The sequence below is a fragment of the Phascolarctos cinereus genome, unplaced genomic scaffold, assembly GCF_003287225.1.
Source record: "Phascolarctos cinereus isolate Bilbo 61053 unplaced genomic scaffold, phaCin_HiC Scaffold_1;HRSCAF=81, whole genome shotgun sequence".
Classification (NCBI taxonomy): Eukaryota; Metazoa; Chordata; class Mammalia; order Diprotodontia; family Phascolarctidae; genus Phascolarctos; species Phascolarctos cinereus.
This window is the reverse complement of record NW_027555514.1, coordinates 294,480,911-294,494,997: the sequence shown is the minus strand read 5'-3', so window position 1 is coordinate 294,494,997 and position 14,087 is coordinate 294,480,911. Positions and strand designations below refer to the sequence as shown.

Genomic DNA, 14,087 nt, shown 5'->3' with positions numbered 1-14,087 from the left:
CTGCTTCGATCTGCATTCAGACTCCATAGTTCTTTCTCTGGATGTGGATAACATTTTCCATCATGAGACTTTTGGAGATGTCTTAGATCCTTGCATTGCTGAGAAGGGCTAAGTCTATCAAAGTTAGTCATTGCACAGCGTGGTTGTTACTGTGTACAACATTCTCCTGATTCTATTCACTTCACTCAGCATCAGACCATACGTGTGTTTCCACATTTTTCTAAAGTCTGCCTGCTCATCATTTCTTATAGCACAGTAGTATTCCATTACATTCATATACCACAACTTGTTCAGCATTCCCCAATGGATGAGCATCCCTCAATTTCCTATTCTTTGCTACCACAGAAAGAGCTGCTATAAATATTTTTGTACATGTGGGTCCTTTTCCCATTTGTATGATCTCTCTGGGATACAGGCCAGAAGTGCTATTGCTGGGTCAAAGGGTATGCACATTTTTATAGCCCTTTGGGCATAGTTCCAAATTGCTCTCCAGAATGGTTGGATCATTTCACAACTCCACCAACAATGCATTAGTGTTCCAATTTTTCCACATGTTCTTCAGCATTTATCATTTTCCTGTTTTGTCATGTTGGCCAATCTGATAGATGTGATGTGGTGCCTCAGAGTCATTTTGATTTGCATTTCTCTAATCAATAGTGATTTAGAGCATTTTTTTCATATGACTGTAGATAGCTTTAATTTCTTCTTCTGAAAACTGCCTGTTCATATCCTTTGACTGTTTATCAATTGGGGAATGACTTGTATTCTTATAAATTTGCCCAGTCCTTCCTTCTGAAAGAAGCCTTTCCCCATCTCCTCATGTTGGTGCTTCCCCGTTTATCTTGTCTATTGCTTGTTTGTATAAAGTTGTCTGCACGCTGTCTCCCCCATTAGATGGTAAGTTCCTGGAGGGCAGGGACTGTCTAATGCCTCCCTCTACATCCCCAGATCCTGGCACATAGTAGGTGCTCAGTGGTTGCTTGCCACCAAGAGGAGTGACTGGTGCAGGTGACCTTGAGCCTGACTAGCCCTGTGAGTGCTGAGGAAGAAGGGGGAACATAGTAAGACACAGAGGGGGACCCCTTGCTTGTTTGATCTGGCCTGGGGGGTCTAAGAGTCAAGGCAGTTGCTATGCTCATGATGGGCATGGGAGCCCATCCTTACTCACTCTTGTGGGGGTGTCATTGGAATTCTCAGGATGCACTTTCTGTAAATCTCTGAGCTCCGAGGATTGGCTTCACGTATTTGCCTGGCAGGAAATGGGGGTCCTGGGGTGGCCAGGAGCTCTAGTGTATGATCTCTTTGTTGGTGGGAGCAAGTGCACATCAGGATCCAGTCCTGGACTCAGGCCGCAGAGGGAACCAGCGTGTGATGAGAGCAGCTCCAGTCCCTAGCGTGGTTCCCAGGGGCAGTAGCGCAGGCATTCCCCTTGTTCCCCACCCTGGTCTGTGGAGGCCTCTCTGTTTCCAGGCAGAACACATATCTGACCTCACTCAAACGTCCATAGTGGCTCCCTAGAGCCCCTAGGATAAAATACAGAATCCAGCCAGGGGCTGGCTTTCAACGCCACCCCCTTCCCCAACCTTCCCATTTTATTTCCTCACTAACCCTCCATGTGTGCCCCATTCCAGGCTAACATGCCTCCTCACTGTCCCTCAGTATGGCATGGGGGCTCCTGCCCCCCATACCTTGTAGAATGTGCTTCCAAAAAGACTTGGCCTCTTCAGCTCTTTTGCTGTGACCTTCATAGACCTTTCCTGACCTGTCTCCATCACCCTCTGAGAACGTAAGCTCCTTGAAAGCAAGGACCTTTTAAAAATATTTTTAAACATTTGTATTTAAAGTTTTGAGTTCCAAAATGTATCCCTCCTTCCCTCCCTCCCCTGCCCTCCCCCCTCCTTGAGATGGTAAGTAATCAGATACAGGTTATACATGTGTGATCATGTGAAACATTTCCAAGTTAGTCATTTTGTACAAGAAGACTCAAATGAAAGGAAAAAAAAGAAAGAAAGGAAGGAAGTGAAAACAGCCTGCCTCAGTCTGTATTCAGTCAATATCAGTTCTTTCTCTGGAGGCAGGTAATCAGCCTTATCATGAGTCCTTTCGGATTGTCTTGGATTGTTATATTGTTGCAAAAAGCTAAGTCATTCACAGTTCTTCATTGCTACAGTGTTGCTGTTACTGTGTACAACATTCTCCTGGTTCTCTTCACTTCTCTATGCATTAGTTCATATAAATCTTTCAAGTTTTTCTGAAACCATCGTGCTTGTCATTTCTCATAGCACAATAATATTCCATCACAATCATAGACCACCACTTGTTCAGCCATTCCCCAATTGACGGGCACCCCTTTGATGTCCAATTTTTTGCCACCACAAAAAGAGCCGCTATAAATATTTTTGTACAAATAGGTCCTTTTTCCTTTTCTTGGATGTCTTTGGGGTATAGACCTAGCAATAATATTGCTAGATCAAAGGGTATGCACAGTTTTACAGCCCTTTGGGCATCATTGCAGGGACCTTTTAAAGTAACTCTAGAAAACAGTCTAAGTTGTAAAGGGAAAGCAGCCTGCAACAGTGGAGGGACTCCCAGAATTGAGGACATCATCTGTCCTCCAAAGGTCTATTCCCCCATTCCTGTACTTGTCCCCGTGGACATTCACAGGTACAAAATGCTACAAAACTCACCTGCTTCCCCCTTCCCTGCAGCGACTGCAGATGTTCTGATGGAAGATTGCTGTGCAGACGGGCATAGGCTGGCTGCCCAGAAACGAGACTGTTCGGTACCCTATGCTTCAGAATCCAAGGAATGCAGGTACACTGTCTCCCGCCCCGCCAGGTGTGATGGTCACTGCCCTGTGACTCTCTCTTCTCTCCTGTGACTCCCCAGGCCAAAGCTCCCCTCCCGGGCCACTGGTGCCCTAGATAGGTGTGTCCCTCTGGGACAGCGTAAGCTCCTGGAGGGCAGGGAATATCCCTCTTTGGCTGTGCATTGTCAGCACCTAGGACAGTGCTCAGCACACACACACAGGTGCTTCATAAAAGCTTCCTGACTGACCAAGGGACATAAGGCGACATAGTAATAGTTGTGCTCAATGATTATCTAATGTAATTACAGGTTTATGGGGGTAAAAAAACTTGGGGAAGGAGAGGGATTCCTTGTGTGGCCTTCTTTCTCCCCTGCTCACCTGCTCCAAAAAAGGTGGGACAAGCCCCAGATTCCCTGGTGGGCTGGAGAGGATTCCTGCTCAGGTCCCCTTGGCTGCCATGTATCAGCACTGAGGACTGTCTTCTGAGGCCCAGCCCTGACCAAGGGGACTGAAATTCCAAGTGAGCAAATTCTTGAAGAGTCAGAGGAGGGGCAGGTCAAACAAAGGAGAAACAGGAAAACTCGGATGATTGGGATTTTGGAAGATCAAATGTTTATGATTCAAAGACCAGCAGATAAGGAGGGCCAGCTGGGCCTGAAGGGCGGCCATTGTGCTTCAAGTGAGGAATCTGAGAGAGGCCCCTGGTAATTCTGGAGTCTGGTTAAGCAGCCGTGTTTGTGTGTATGTGTGTGTGTGACAGAGAGAGAGAGAGAGACAGACAGACAGAGACAGACAGACAGAGAAACAGACTAAGAGAGGATGAAAGAGATGACAGAGACAGAAATTAAGAGAGACAGAGAGAGAGAGAAACAGAGACAGAGACAGGAGACATGGACTGAGAGAGGATGAGAGAAACAGAGAGACAGAGAAAGTGACAGAGAGACAGAGACAGAGAGAGAAAAGAGAGAGAGAGAGAGAGAGAGAGAGAGAGAGAGAGAGAGAGAGAGACAGAGAGAGAGAGACAGAGACATGGGCTAAGAAAGGATGAGAGACAGAGACAGAGGGAGACAGAGAGAGACAGAGACAGACAGGGACAGAGAGAGGAGAGACAGAGACAGAGAGAGACAGGGAGTGACAGAGAGACAGAGAGAGACAAAGAGACACAGAGAGACAAAGAGAGAGAGACAGAGAGAGAAGGGAGTGACAGAGATAGAGAAAGAAGCAGAGAGAGACAGAGAGACAGACAGAGAGTGCATTGTGAGAGTGTATGTGCATGTGTGTAAGTGTGAGTGTGCACATGTGTTTAATCTCTAACAGATGATAAGAAGACAAACAGGCAAGACTAGAACCTTAACTCCATTTACTGGTCCTTTGCTGTTACTGGTGCCTGGCACATAGTAGGTCCTTAATGAATGATTGTTAATTGATGATAGATTTTAGAAGTGAGAAAATTAAGGTTTAGGGAGGGTGACCCCTCCAAGAGCTCATGGCGGGCTAGTGGACAAGCTGAGACTCAGACCTCAGTGTCACCATCCTGCTTTTCCAAATCATAGGGCAATAGAATGTTCAGATGGGAAGGGAGGTGAGAGGTCATTTGGTCCCACAGCCTCAGCCTGGGGAGGCTCATGGGTGGGGGAGAAGGGGGAAGCAGGGAAATGGGGTGAGCCTGGTCCTGGCTCTGATTTCCCCTGTTATAAGGCCTCTCCCAACTCTGACATTCCCTGTTCTAAGGCCCCTCCCAGCCCTGACATCCCCTGTTCTACTATACCTGGGGCTATAGTAGCTGTGCTCACATAACCAGTGCCCTCCTCCTTTTATCTCCTATCAAAGGAGATTCCTAAATCACTTAGCACTGTGCCTGGTACATAGTGGGTACTTAATAAATGCTTGCACCCTCCTTCCCTCCCCTCATTTCCCTTGGCAGGATGGTGCAGGAGCAGTGCTGCCAGAATCAGCTGGAGGAGCTCCACTGTGCCACAGGCATCAACGTGGCCCACGAGGGGGACAGTTGTGACACACACCATGACAATTCCAGCTTTGAAGCCAAGTTTATCAAGGTGAGCGGCCTTTATGCCTCTCTGCCATTCTCCATCTGCCCTGCTCCTGAGCCAGCCCGCAAGGCCTCCTCTCTACCTACCTACCTTCCTTCCTTCCTTCCCTCCTTCCCTCCCTCCCTCCTTCCTTCCTTCCTTCCTTCCTTCCTTCCTTCCTTCCTTCCTTCCTTCCTTCCTTCTTTCCTGAGCCCCTTTCTCTCTCCCCCTCTCTGCCCTGTCCTGGGGCAGTCTCAGGGACCATGGTCCTTGATCTGCCCTATGTCCAGTACTTGAGCTGACTGAGAGCAGGATGCCTGAGCTGCATTCCTGGGAGGAATTGGCTCAGACCCAAGGTCTTCTCAAACCCGCAGAAGTAGGAATGGTTGAGGCCAGACCACCGTGTCACCTCTTGTCCTGTTCTCTGTCCTGCCATTGCCGGACACATGCAGGGTCAGGAAAAGGAGGAGACACTAGCCGGCTGGGTCTGTGGTCATGAGGGTCAGAGGTTGTTTGGGGGGAGAGGGTCTGAGCCCCCTGTGCTTCCCCATGGGGACTCCGGCATCAGAAGAACTGGATTCAAATTGCGCCTCTGCTGCACACCCCTTGTGTGACTTCAGTGAAATCCCTTCCCCTCCCTGGGCCTGGGTTTCCTCCTCTGGAAGATGAGAAGGGAGGACCACATGCCCTGCAGGGATGCTGCCAGCTCTAGGGTGCCAACATCCCTTTTCTCATTTCTCCCAATATGGAACAGAAAGGAACCAAGGGTCTCCTCTGGGCTGTGCTGAGTGAGAAGAAACACAGGGGCATTTGTCTCATGGTCCAGAAGAGCATTGTTGGTGATCCCTGCCCACAGGGGGCCAGTGGTCACAGGGCTGTGCTTCCAAGGGCCCTCAAAGAGAGGCTGGATGGTCATGAATGGGGCTCTTGGCAGGGGACACCAGCTGACATCCAGGCTAGATGCCTTGGTTTCAAAGCTCCTTTCTCAGCTCCAGGATTCCCAGTTCTCCAGCATCCCCAGCCACATGCTGCACGCCCCCACACTCATCCAGCTCAGGGGCTGTCTTTCCCTTTGGGGTTGTGCCAATAGACTAGACTCTAGATCCTGCTGAGGGCATCTTAATGCCTGAGCCTTGACTTTGGAAAGAGCCACATCTTCTCCAGAAAAAGTCAGTGAGAAAGGACCTAGAGAGAAATGTGCCACCTTGAGGATAACTGATCAAATGCAGAGGTGGTGATTCTGTATTATAGAATGTCAGAGCTTGGAGGGGCCTTAGAACAAGGGATGTCAGAGGTGGGAGGGGCCCACCAGATCATCCAGCTCCTTCCCCTCATTTTGCAGGTTATGAAAGTGAGTGATGCCCAGAGAGAAAAGGGATTTGCTTCTTGGGTAGTGAGGGGCACAGGAACCTGAATGACACTGGGAATTGGACAAGTGGTTCTATATCTGCCCTATCCCTTCCCCTAATCTCTGGGGGCCCCCCTTTGCATTTGTCATTCCAACAAAGTCTTCCTGAATTTGTTCTGAAGGTTCCTCATTCGCTGTCTCTGCTGCCCATCGCCTGGGGGTGGGATTCCATGCTCTCTCTCAGGCTCCCTCTGGCTAGGATGGCTATAACTTTCACTTCCAACCCAGGACTGAGAATTCCTAGGGTCAGCAAGGCGGAAGTCAAGCCTGAGATCAAGGTCACTTTAAACCTGCTGCCTTGGAAGGGCTCGCTCAGCTCCGCTGCCACTGCCACTGCCCTAATTGAAGCCAACCTGCCCCTTTCCCAGAAGTTTAACATTTATTTGTCTTGGGAGGTAGTGAGTTCCTCATCATGCAGGTGATGAGGGTGAGGCTGGCTGGCCATCTGTGAAGAAGTCCGTAGCAGAGACTCCTTCAGGGGATGGGATGTTAGACAAGTCTGCGCTTGCAGGTCTCAGGGAGGTCAGCTAAGGTGTCTTGGGAGCTGTGTCCTCAGCCATGGGACCAGGCCTCACCCTGTTTTTGAGAACCAACATTTGAACGTTTCCAGCTACTCCTTACCTCCCGCTGTGGGTCAAGATGAATTGGGACCAAGAGGAAATAAGTTTTGGAAAATTAGATTGAGTCCAGTTGGCTGAGTCCCGGGAACGTTGGATGGAGAAATCAATTTCTCCTGAAGTCAGTTTTCCCATGTGAAGCGATTATGGTTTGAGTAAATGCTTTTCACCACGCAAACATCTCAGCCAGTGCAGCCCCGACTCCAGGGGCGGAGGCTTTGGGCAGATTCTGTGGCTCCTTTCTGGCCATGATTGCCCTCAGCAGCTAAAGAGGCTGGAGCCCACAGTGAAGAGAAGTCCAAGGAGATGTCTGTGGACGGGACATGGGGAGGAATCCTTCATGATTGCAGAGCACCCTCGACCCAAGCCCACCTGCTCTCTGCCCCCAACTCTTTCCCCCAAACCCCTCTTCTCTCCTCCATCTTCTGGTCATTTTATTGGGAGAGAAAGTTCTTAGGTCATAGGGTTCGAGCTGGAAGGCCCCTCGTGGCCATCCAGTCCAGTGGTCTTGTTCTATAGATAAGCAAACTGAGAGTCAACAGGAGTGACCTGCCCACAGTAGCACACCTGCAAACGGAAGGGCCAGGATTTGAACCCAGGCCCTCCTCGCAGTGCTACAACCTCTGAGGTAGCCTAGGCTGGTGGCCAGAGCCCTGGACTCAGACTCAAGTCCTAGATCTGGCCCAGGACCCTGCCGAGAAGCCTGGGAGCCTCCTTGCTCCAAGGCTGTGCTGCTGGGCGCCTCACTCAATTTTCTGGAGGCCACTGCTGACTCTTTCCCTTGTTTTCACCAGAAATGCTGTCACTGCTGCCTGCTGGGGAAGGCTGCCCAGGCCCAAGGCCAGAGCTGCGAGTACAACCTCATGATCGGCTACCAGTGCGGCCTGGTGTACCGGGCATGCTGTGTCAAGAGCCAGGAGACTGCGGAGCTCACGCCTGGAGACGTTGCCGTGCCCTTGGACACCAGTAATGCTGTCTCCTGTCCCCTGGCCACCTTTGGCCCTCACAATGGCTGACTTTGCTCCAGGGTTCCCTGCAGTGTCCTGAGCTCGGGGGGGGGCGGGCTCATTTGGTCCTTCAGACTCACTGTGTGACACACCTCACCTCTGCATGATGCCTAGTGAATCTGCTAGTTGTTTGTCCATCTGTTTGTCTATCTGTCTATCTGTTTGTCTGCCTGTCTATTTGTCTGTCTATCCATCTCTTTCTATCTGTCTATCTATCTTTCTGTCTGTCCATCTATCTGTCTGTCTGTTTATCTGTCTATCTGTCTATCTATCTATCTGTCTGTCTGTCTATCTGTCTGTCTATCTGTCCAACTGCCTGCCTGCCTGTCTGTCTGTCTATCTGTCTATCTATCTATCTGTCTGTCTATCTATCTGTCTGTCTGTCTGTCTGTCTGTCTATCTCTCTAACTGCCTGCCTGCCTGTCTGTCTGTCTGTCTGTCTATCTATCTATCTATCTATCTATCTATCTATCTATCTATCTATCTATCTATCTATCTACCTATCTATCTGTCTGTCCTTCCATCCGTCTGTCTTTTGGTCTGTCTGTCTGCCTGCCTAACTGTCTGTCTATCTGTTCATTCATTCATTAGTTTGTTCATTCATTTATTTAATTATATATTGGGGGTAGGGTGGGTGGAGGAGGTACCCTTGCCCCCATGAGTCCATTGGCGTGGAAGCCTCTGGTGTCTGGACTGATGGCCATTCCTTACCTTGGCATCTGAGAAAGTGGCCTGGGGGAACCGAATTCAGTGACTTGCCCAGGGTCACACAGCTGGTCTGTGGCAGAGGCAAGGTTTCCTGACCCTCCATGCCACGTTCCCTCCCCATGACCAGTAGCGGGTAATGTGCATAGGATGGGCCTCAACTGACATTTACCTTATGATCTGGAATCAGCACAACTATAAAGAGCGCCTTTCCAATGTTTGTGCCTCATAATCATCCTTTAAGGCGAGGGCTAGCAGCCTTTTCATCCAGTTTGGGAGGCCAAGGTCGCTTTCATTTGGAGATGGTGGAGAAGAGATCTTGGCATCTAAGGAAGGGCTTGAGGCATGGGGCGGGGGGCTGGCAAGTTTGAAAATGAGCCCATCAGTGATCCCTGCCCTCCCTATCTTTGAAGAGAAGCTCCTTCTCCATGCCATGGGAGGAGCCCAGAGTCAGAGGTCCTGGGTTCCAATGCTGGTGACCTGGGAAAAGTCATTTAAATGCTACCATACTTCAGCTGTCCGGCACATAGTAGGTGCTTCAAAATGTTTATGGAATTGTCTTGAATTAAAATGATGGGATTGGACCAGGTAAGATCAGATCCTAGGATCTTTAAAATCCAACCCTTTTTTTCTTTTTTAGAAAGAGGGGATTCTTGGGCTCTTCTTGGAAGATGAGGGTCTAGTCAGGGAGAGCTTTAACTTCTGGGGTTCTTTTTCCTTTTCTCCCTCTATAGCTAAAATTCCTGAGGAGGATATTGTGGACCAAGAAGACCCCTATCTGCATGACCGATGCCGAGGTGAGAGAAGGTGGCAGATTCCTGCTAGCTCTTCATTCAGCAAGCACTTATTTGGCGCCTACTATATGTGTGTGAGAAGGGCTGGTTCTCTGATTGCTTCTAGGGTGAGAGTGTAGGAGCCACAGGGAACACCCATAAACTCTAACTGACTCCTCATGGCTAGCTAGGAAAAGCCCAAACCCCCAGGCCATTCCTGGCACAGAGGAGGCACTTAATGAATACTGACAGATTTGTGGCACAGCCGCATCACTGGTCCTGCCCAGCTGCCATGGCTAGCTCAGGTCCTCTTCCTCCAGGCAGGCTTCCCTCACCTCCCTCTCTCTGGGAGCTCTCTTTTTAGGTATGGGGGCCATCCTTCCAGGTCCAGTGGGGGCAGGGACCCTATTTTAGGCCGCTTAGAATCTCAGCCCCCAGAAGAAGTTTCCAATATTTCCAGCACTCGGCACATGTCTGTTGACTAGGGATTTATCCTTTCATTCACTCATTCCCTCATTTACTCATTCAATCAACTGCTGTTATATTAACTGTCCTATGTTCCAAGCCCTGTGCTAGGGAGCTGGGGAGAGGTAAAGATGAATAAAGACAATGCCTTCCCCTGAGGAGCTTCCCATGGTGGTGGTGGGCATGTGACCTGGACCTCGTAGGAGACGGGCTCTTTGGTGCTCCCCAGAGGCGCTGATCCACCCTTTTCATCTTACAGATCTGCCTCAAGACCAGAGATCACACTTAGTCCTCTGACTTCCAAGAGGCTTTTCCCAGGAGTCTGGAAAGGGTTTTAGGGAAAAATATTTATTTCTTAATATTTTAAATATGTAAGGATGCTTCTATAAAAGACAAGATAAGAGGAGTGGTTTTCCAGTAAAAAGACCCAAATCTGAGCCCAAGGCATGACATGTACTAGCTGTGTGATTGCGGGAAGTCACTCAGCTTCTTTCTGCCTCAGTTTCCTCACCTGTAAAATAAGGATGATAATACTTGACCTCACAAGGCTGTTGGGTTGTCATGATTGTTATGAATAAAGAAAATTGAGATGGCAAAAGGTGTGATCTAGGGAAATGGGTTTGTTTGCCAACTCCTCTGTCTGGTTTCAGGAGGGGGTCCTTGCACTCAGCAGTGCAGAGACACGGGAAGCACGGTCGTTTGCTCCTGCTTTGTGGGCTATCAGCTCTTGCCTGATGGAGTCTCCTGTGAAGGTAATCCACCCTGGGGCTCAGAGTCCCCAGGATTTGGGGTTGTCGGTGCTGTCTTGCCCAGGACTGTCTGTTTTCCTTTGCCCCACGGAGCAGGCAGGGCTTCCTTCCTACTTAGGGGTCCCTGGTGTCATGGACGAGGTGCTTTCTCCAGCTGCACCAATCAGCATCTTCACAGGGCATTAGACCATCTTCTTGAGTTGATGAAGCCAAAGAAATCCATGATCTGGTGGCCCATTATGGCCACTGTGCCTGAAACCTGGTCACAGTTCATCCTCCACTTCTTACACTGTGGCCCCAGGCTCATGTCCATGGCCCATGGAGGTCCTTCAAGAAGACTTCCACTGAAGTCACATGATCAGCAATAGACAATTGAAATCTAGGAGAGCAAAACATGGACTTTGTGGCCACAATGTCACTTGTCCTGACTATTCTCTTGGAGGGCACCAGAAGCAGGTCCACTCTGACCTGCTGCCTTTTCTCCCAGTATCTCCCAAAGTTCTATTGGTTTTTGTAAGTTATCCTCCTACAGTCTTGTCACTTGTACGTCACTCTCCTCGGCCCTTCCCAGATACCAACGAGTGTGTTACTGGTACACACAACTGCCGAATTGGGGAAATATGCATCAACACAGTGGGAGCATTTCGTTGTCAAAGAGAGAGCAGCTGTGGAACAGGCTACGAGCTCATGGAAGACAACACTTGCAAAGGTATGTGCTGTCCCTGGGGCGACTGTAGTGGTGGGGTCACCACCAGCTGGGGAGAAGACCTGAGCGCTCTGCCAGTGAAGCCGCTCTGCCGTGTGACCATGGGCCAGCTCCTGGCCCATGCAGAAGCACACCCCTACCCTGTGCACCTGATAATGACAGCACGAGGTGACAGATGGGGGATGCCTGGGGCATTTAGTCCAATAGTCCGTGGACCACCTTTAAAAGGTGCTTGTTCTAGACTTAGCCCTCTCACCAATGACAGGACGGTCCTACAGTGGCAGTGACTGCTGACTCCTAGAAAGCAGAACTGGCTCCATCGGCATTTCTGGGTCTGTTGAAGAGGCCGCCATCTTGGAGACCCCATCTCAAAGTTTCAGGGTCATCTCAGGGCTGGGTCCCACTGACCCTCCACCACCAGGTCCCCTTGGCCCCCTTCTTTCCATTCCCACTCTGTCTGTCCAGGCCTTGTCTCCCCCTCGGACAGTGGTTAGAGCCACCTAGGTCCCCAGTCTGTCCCCTTCCAATCCTTTCTTCAGACGCTGTCAGAATGGCCACCCTCCTCCGGCGCAGATGTGATCAAAGCCTCCGATGGTGCCCGCTGTCTCCCCAGTAAATGCTCCGTAGTCCTTGAGCTCACCGTTCGATGCTCTCTGCAGCTTGGTGCTTCCCTCACCCTCTGGCCTGCACACCCTCTTTATTCCAGCCAGACTTGGCCTTCCCCGTGTTGCCCTGCCTTCTCGGGACCCTGTGCCTGTGTGGGCATCATGCCTGGAGGGGATGCCCCCAGAGCCTCCTCTTCTTCGCAGTCCTCTCCCACCATCATTCTTTCATCCTGTGTCTTTGCGGCCGGGAGGCTGCCAGGTCTAACATCTGGCACATTCAGTAGGAGGTGCATAATTAATGATTGTTGACGGACTGATTGATCTTTGTGAATGAGGGGGAGGGGTGGGGACTAGGGGAGGCTGAGTGGCCAGCCCTTCAGTGTCAAGCTCTTCCACATTCACAGCCAAGACCAGGCTCACATGGCAGGCTTCAGTCCTGCAGATGACTCCGGACCGGTAGGGACGGTGTGGCTAACACACGGAGGGGAGAGCTGAGAAATGGGCTGATCCCGGGAGGCAGGAGCAGGGAATCAGGGTGGACAGCGGCCCTCCCCTGGGGGAGGTGCGGCTCCAACAAGGTTTCTGTGAAAGAGCCGGGGCTTTCAGGGTCTGCAAGCTCAGTGAGAGTCCAGAGAGGTGGCCCTGGGCTCTGAGAGCGCCTTAGGAGAGTCACGGGCCAGAGCAGCACATCAGGGATGCTGAGTTCGGCTCTGCTTGGCCCGTTTTGGGCGGCACACGGCACCCAGAGGAGAGCCCACAGACTGGTCAGAGGCGGGCATGCCATGAGAAGCCTACTGAGTGGAACTGGGGCCGTTTAGACTCAAGGGAGGCTCGAGAAGGTGATGCTGGGAAGAGGGTCCTGTCTGACCCCACACAGCAAAGTCAGGGCCACTGGTGGGGAGTTGGAGAGGAATTGGAGGCTGGCTCGGGGTCTGTTTAAGGAAGACGAAAGGTTCCACAGGGGCTTGGACCAGGCAAATCTGCGGGGCGAGAGCTCCCTCTCCCTGGAGATCCCCTGTTGGGGAGGTCGGAGGGGGAGCCTTAACCCTTCCTTTTCTTTAGGGCCCCGCTCAGCCCTTCTTCTTGGCAGCCTCCTCCCCCTCCTAGGCCTCAGAGTGTCTTGTGACTCAGCAGAGTCGAAGGCAGCATCCCAGGGGTTCGGGGGCGTGGCTTACCTCCCCCGCCCCCCAGGCACACACTGAACAATTCACTTCTGCAGTTCTCCCCAACGCTCCTCTCAGGACCAAGCACGCCACTTGGCGTTCATAGCTGCATCATGGACGCCGCTCCCATGGTGCCTGGTCATCTCCAATGGTCCAGGGTCGATTTCAGGCACTGAACGTGCCAACCACGTAACTAAAGTACTGTTTGAGCGTAATCCCCTCTTGGCGGCTTCCAGAAAGGACAAAAGTGAGCTTCCTGGGGCAAGACAGACACTGGGTGGATATCTGGAGGGGGCGCTAGAAGCCATGGCGGGGGGACCCTCTCACTTTCCAGGTGAGGAAGCTGAGGTTGATGAGCTGGTCCATGGTCCCTCAGAAAGCGAGGGAGGCAGGATCTGAACTCGGATCTGCAGGCTTCCTCCAAGGTCCTCCAAGGCATTTGTTTTAGCTGTATGGAAATCCAGCCGTGCCTGGCTAGGGAGCCTTCTCCGGCCAGATGGTAGGATTCCGATGAGGGTCTGACCTTCTTTTGCTCTGTATGGTCTTCTGCAAACACTTTCCAAAGGGGTTTTCTTCTTGGCAAAAAGTATTGCCTGAAAAAAAAGAAGAAAATCTATGGTCCTTTCAAAGTGGGTAGATGAGCAGCTCAGCCTGTTTCTGTTCATGCTGCCCTCCCCCACCCCACCACCTGAAAGTTTCTTGCCTTATTTAGGGGCATCTGGGGCCATGGAGGTGGGGCTCAGTTTCCAATGAGGCTCCAAATTAGCCTCAGGGGGCACGGGTTCCCAGCCAGCTCTTCGACTGTGTGCAAATCTGGCCGCCTCTTAGGCCTTAGTTTCCTCATTGGTCAATTGACAAACAAGACCCTTTGAGACCTAAGATGCTGTGATTTTGGACATGGTGGGCTTGGTCTTTGGGTCTGCCCACACAGACGCCTTGCATGCTTGGTGACTGCTCGTGAATGAATAAGCAGAGACGGCCAGGTTGAGGCGTCTCAGGAAGAGTTAAAAGGAGGCAGCAGCTTTTTGCCAACCCTTGATTTGCTGTTTT

The 14,087-nt window shown here is 51.0% G+C and overlaps 1 protein-coding gene across 2 annotated transcripts in view; it reads left to right on the top strand.

The window, feature by feature from the left end:
* The window catches only part of FBLN1 (fibulin 1), a 71,964-nt gene that overhangs the window by 21,570 nt on the left and 36,307 nt on the right, over positions 1-14,087 (top strand). For both annotated transcript variants that reach the window (XM_020977412.2, XM_020977413.2), the window contains exons 2-7: positions 2,709-2,814; positions 4,734-4,866; positions 7,659-7,830; positions 9,311-9,373; positions 10,465-10,566; positions 11,135-11,272. In XM_020977412.2, coding sequence (XP_020833071.1) covers positions 2,709-2,814; positions 4,734-4,866; positions 7,659-7,830; positions 9,311-9,373; positions 10,465-10,566; positions 11,135-11,272 — 714 coding nt within the window. The remainder of the gene's footprint in view (positions 1-2,708; positions 2,815-4,733; positions 4,867-7,658; positions 7,831-9,310; positions 9,374-10,464; positions 10,567-11,134; positions 11,273-14,087) is intronic.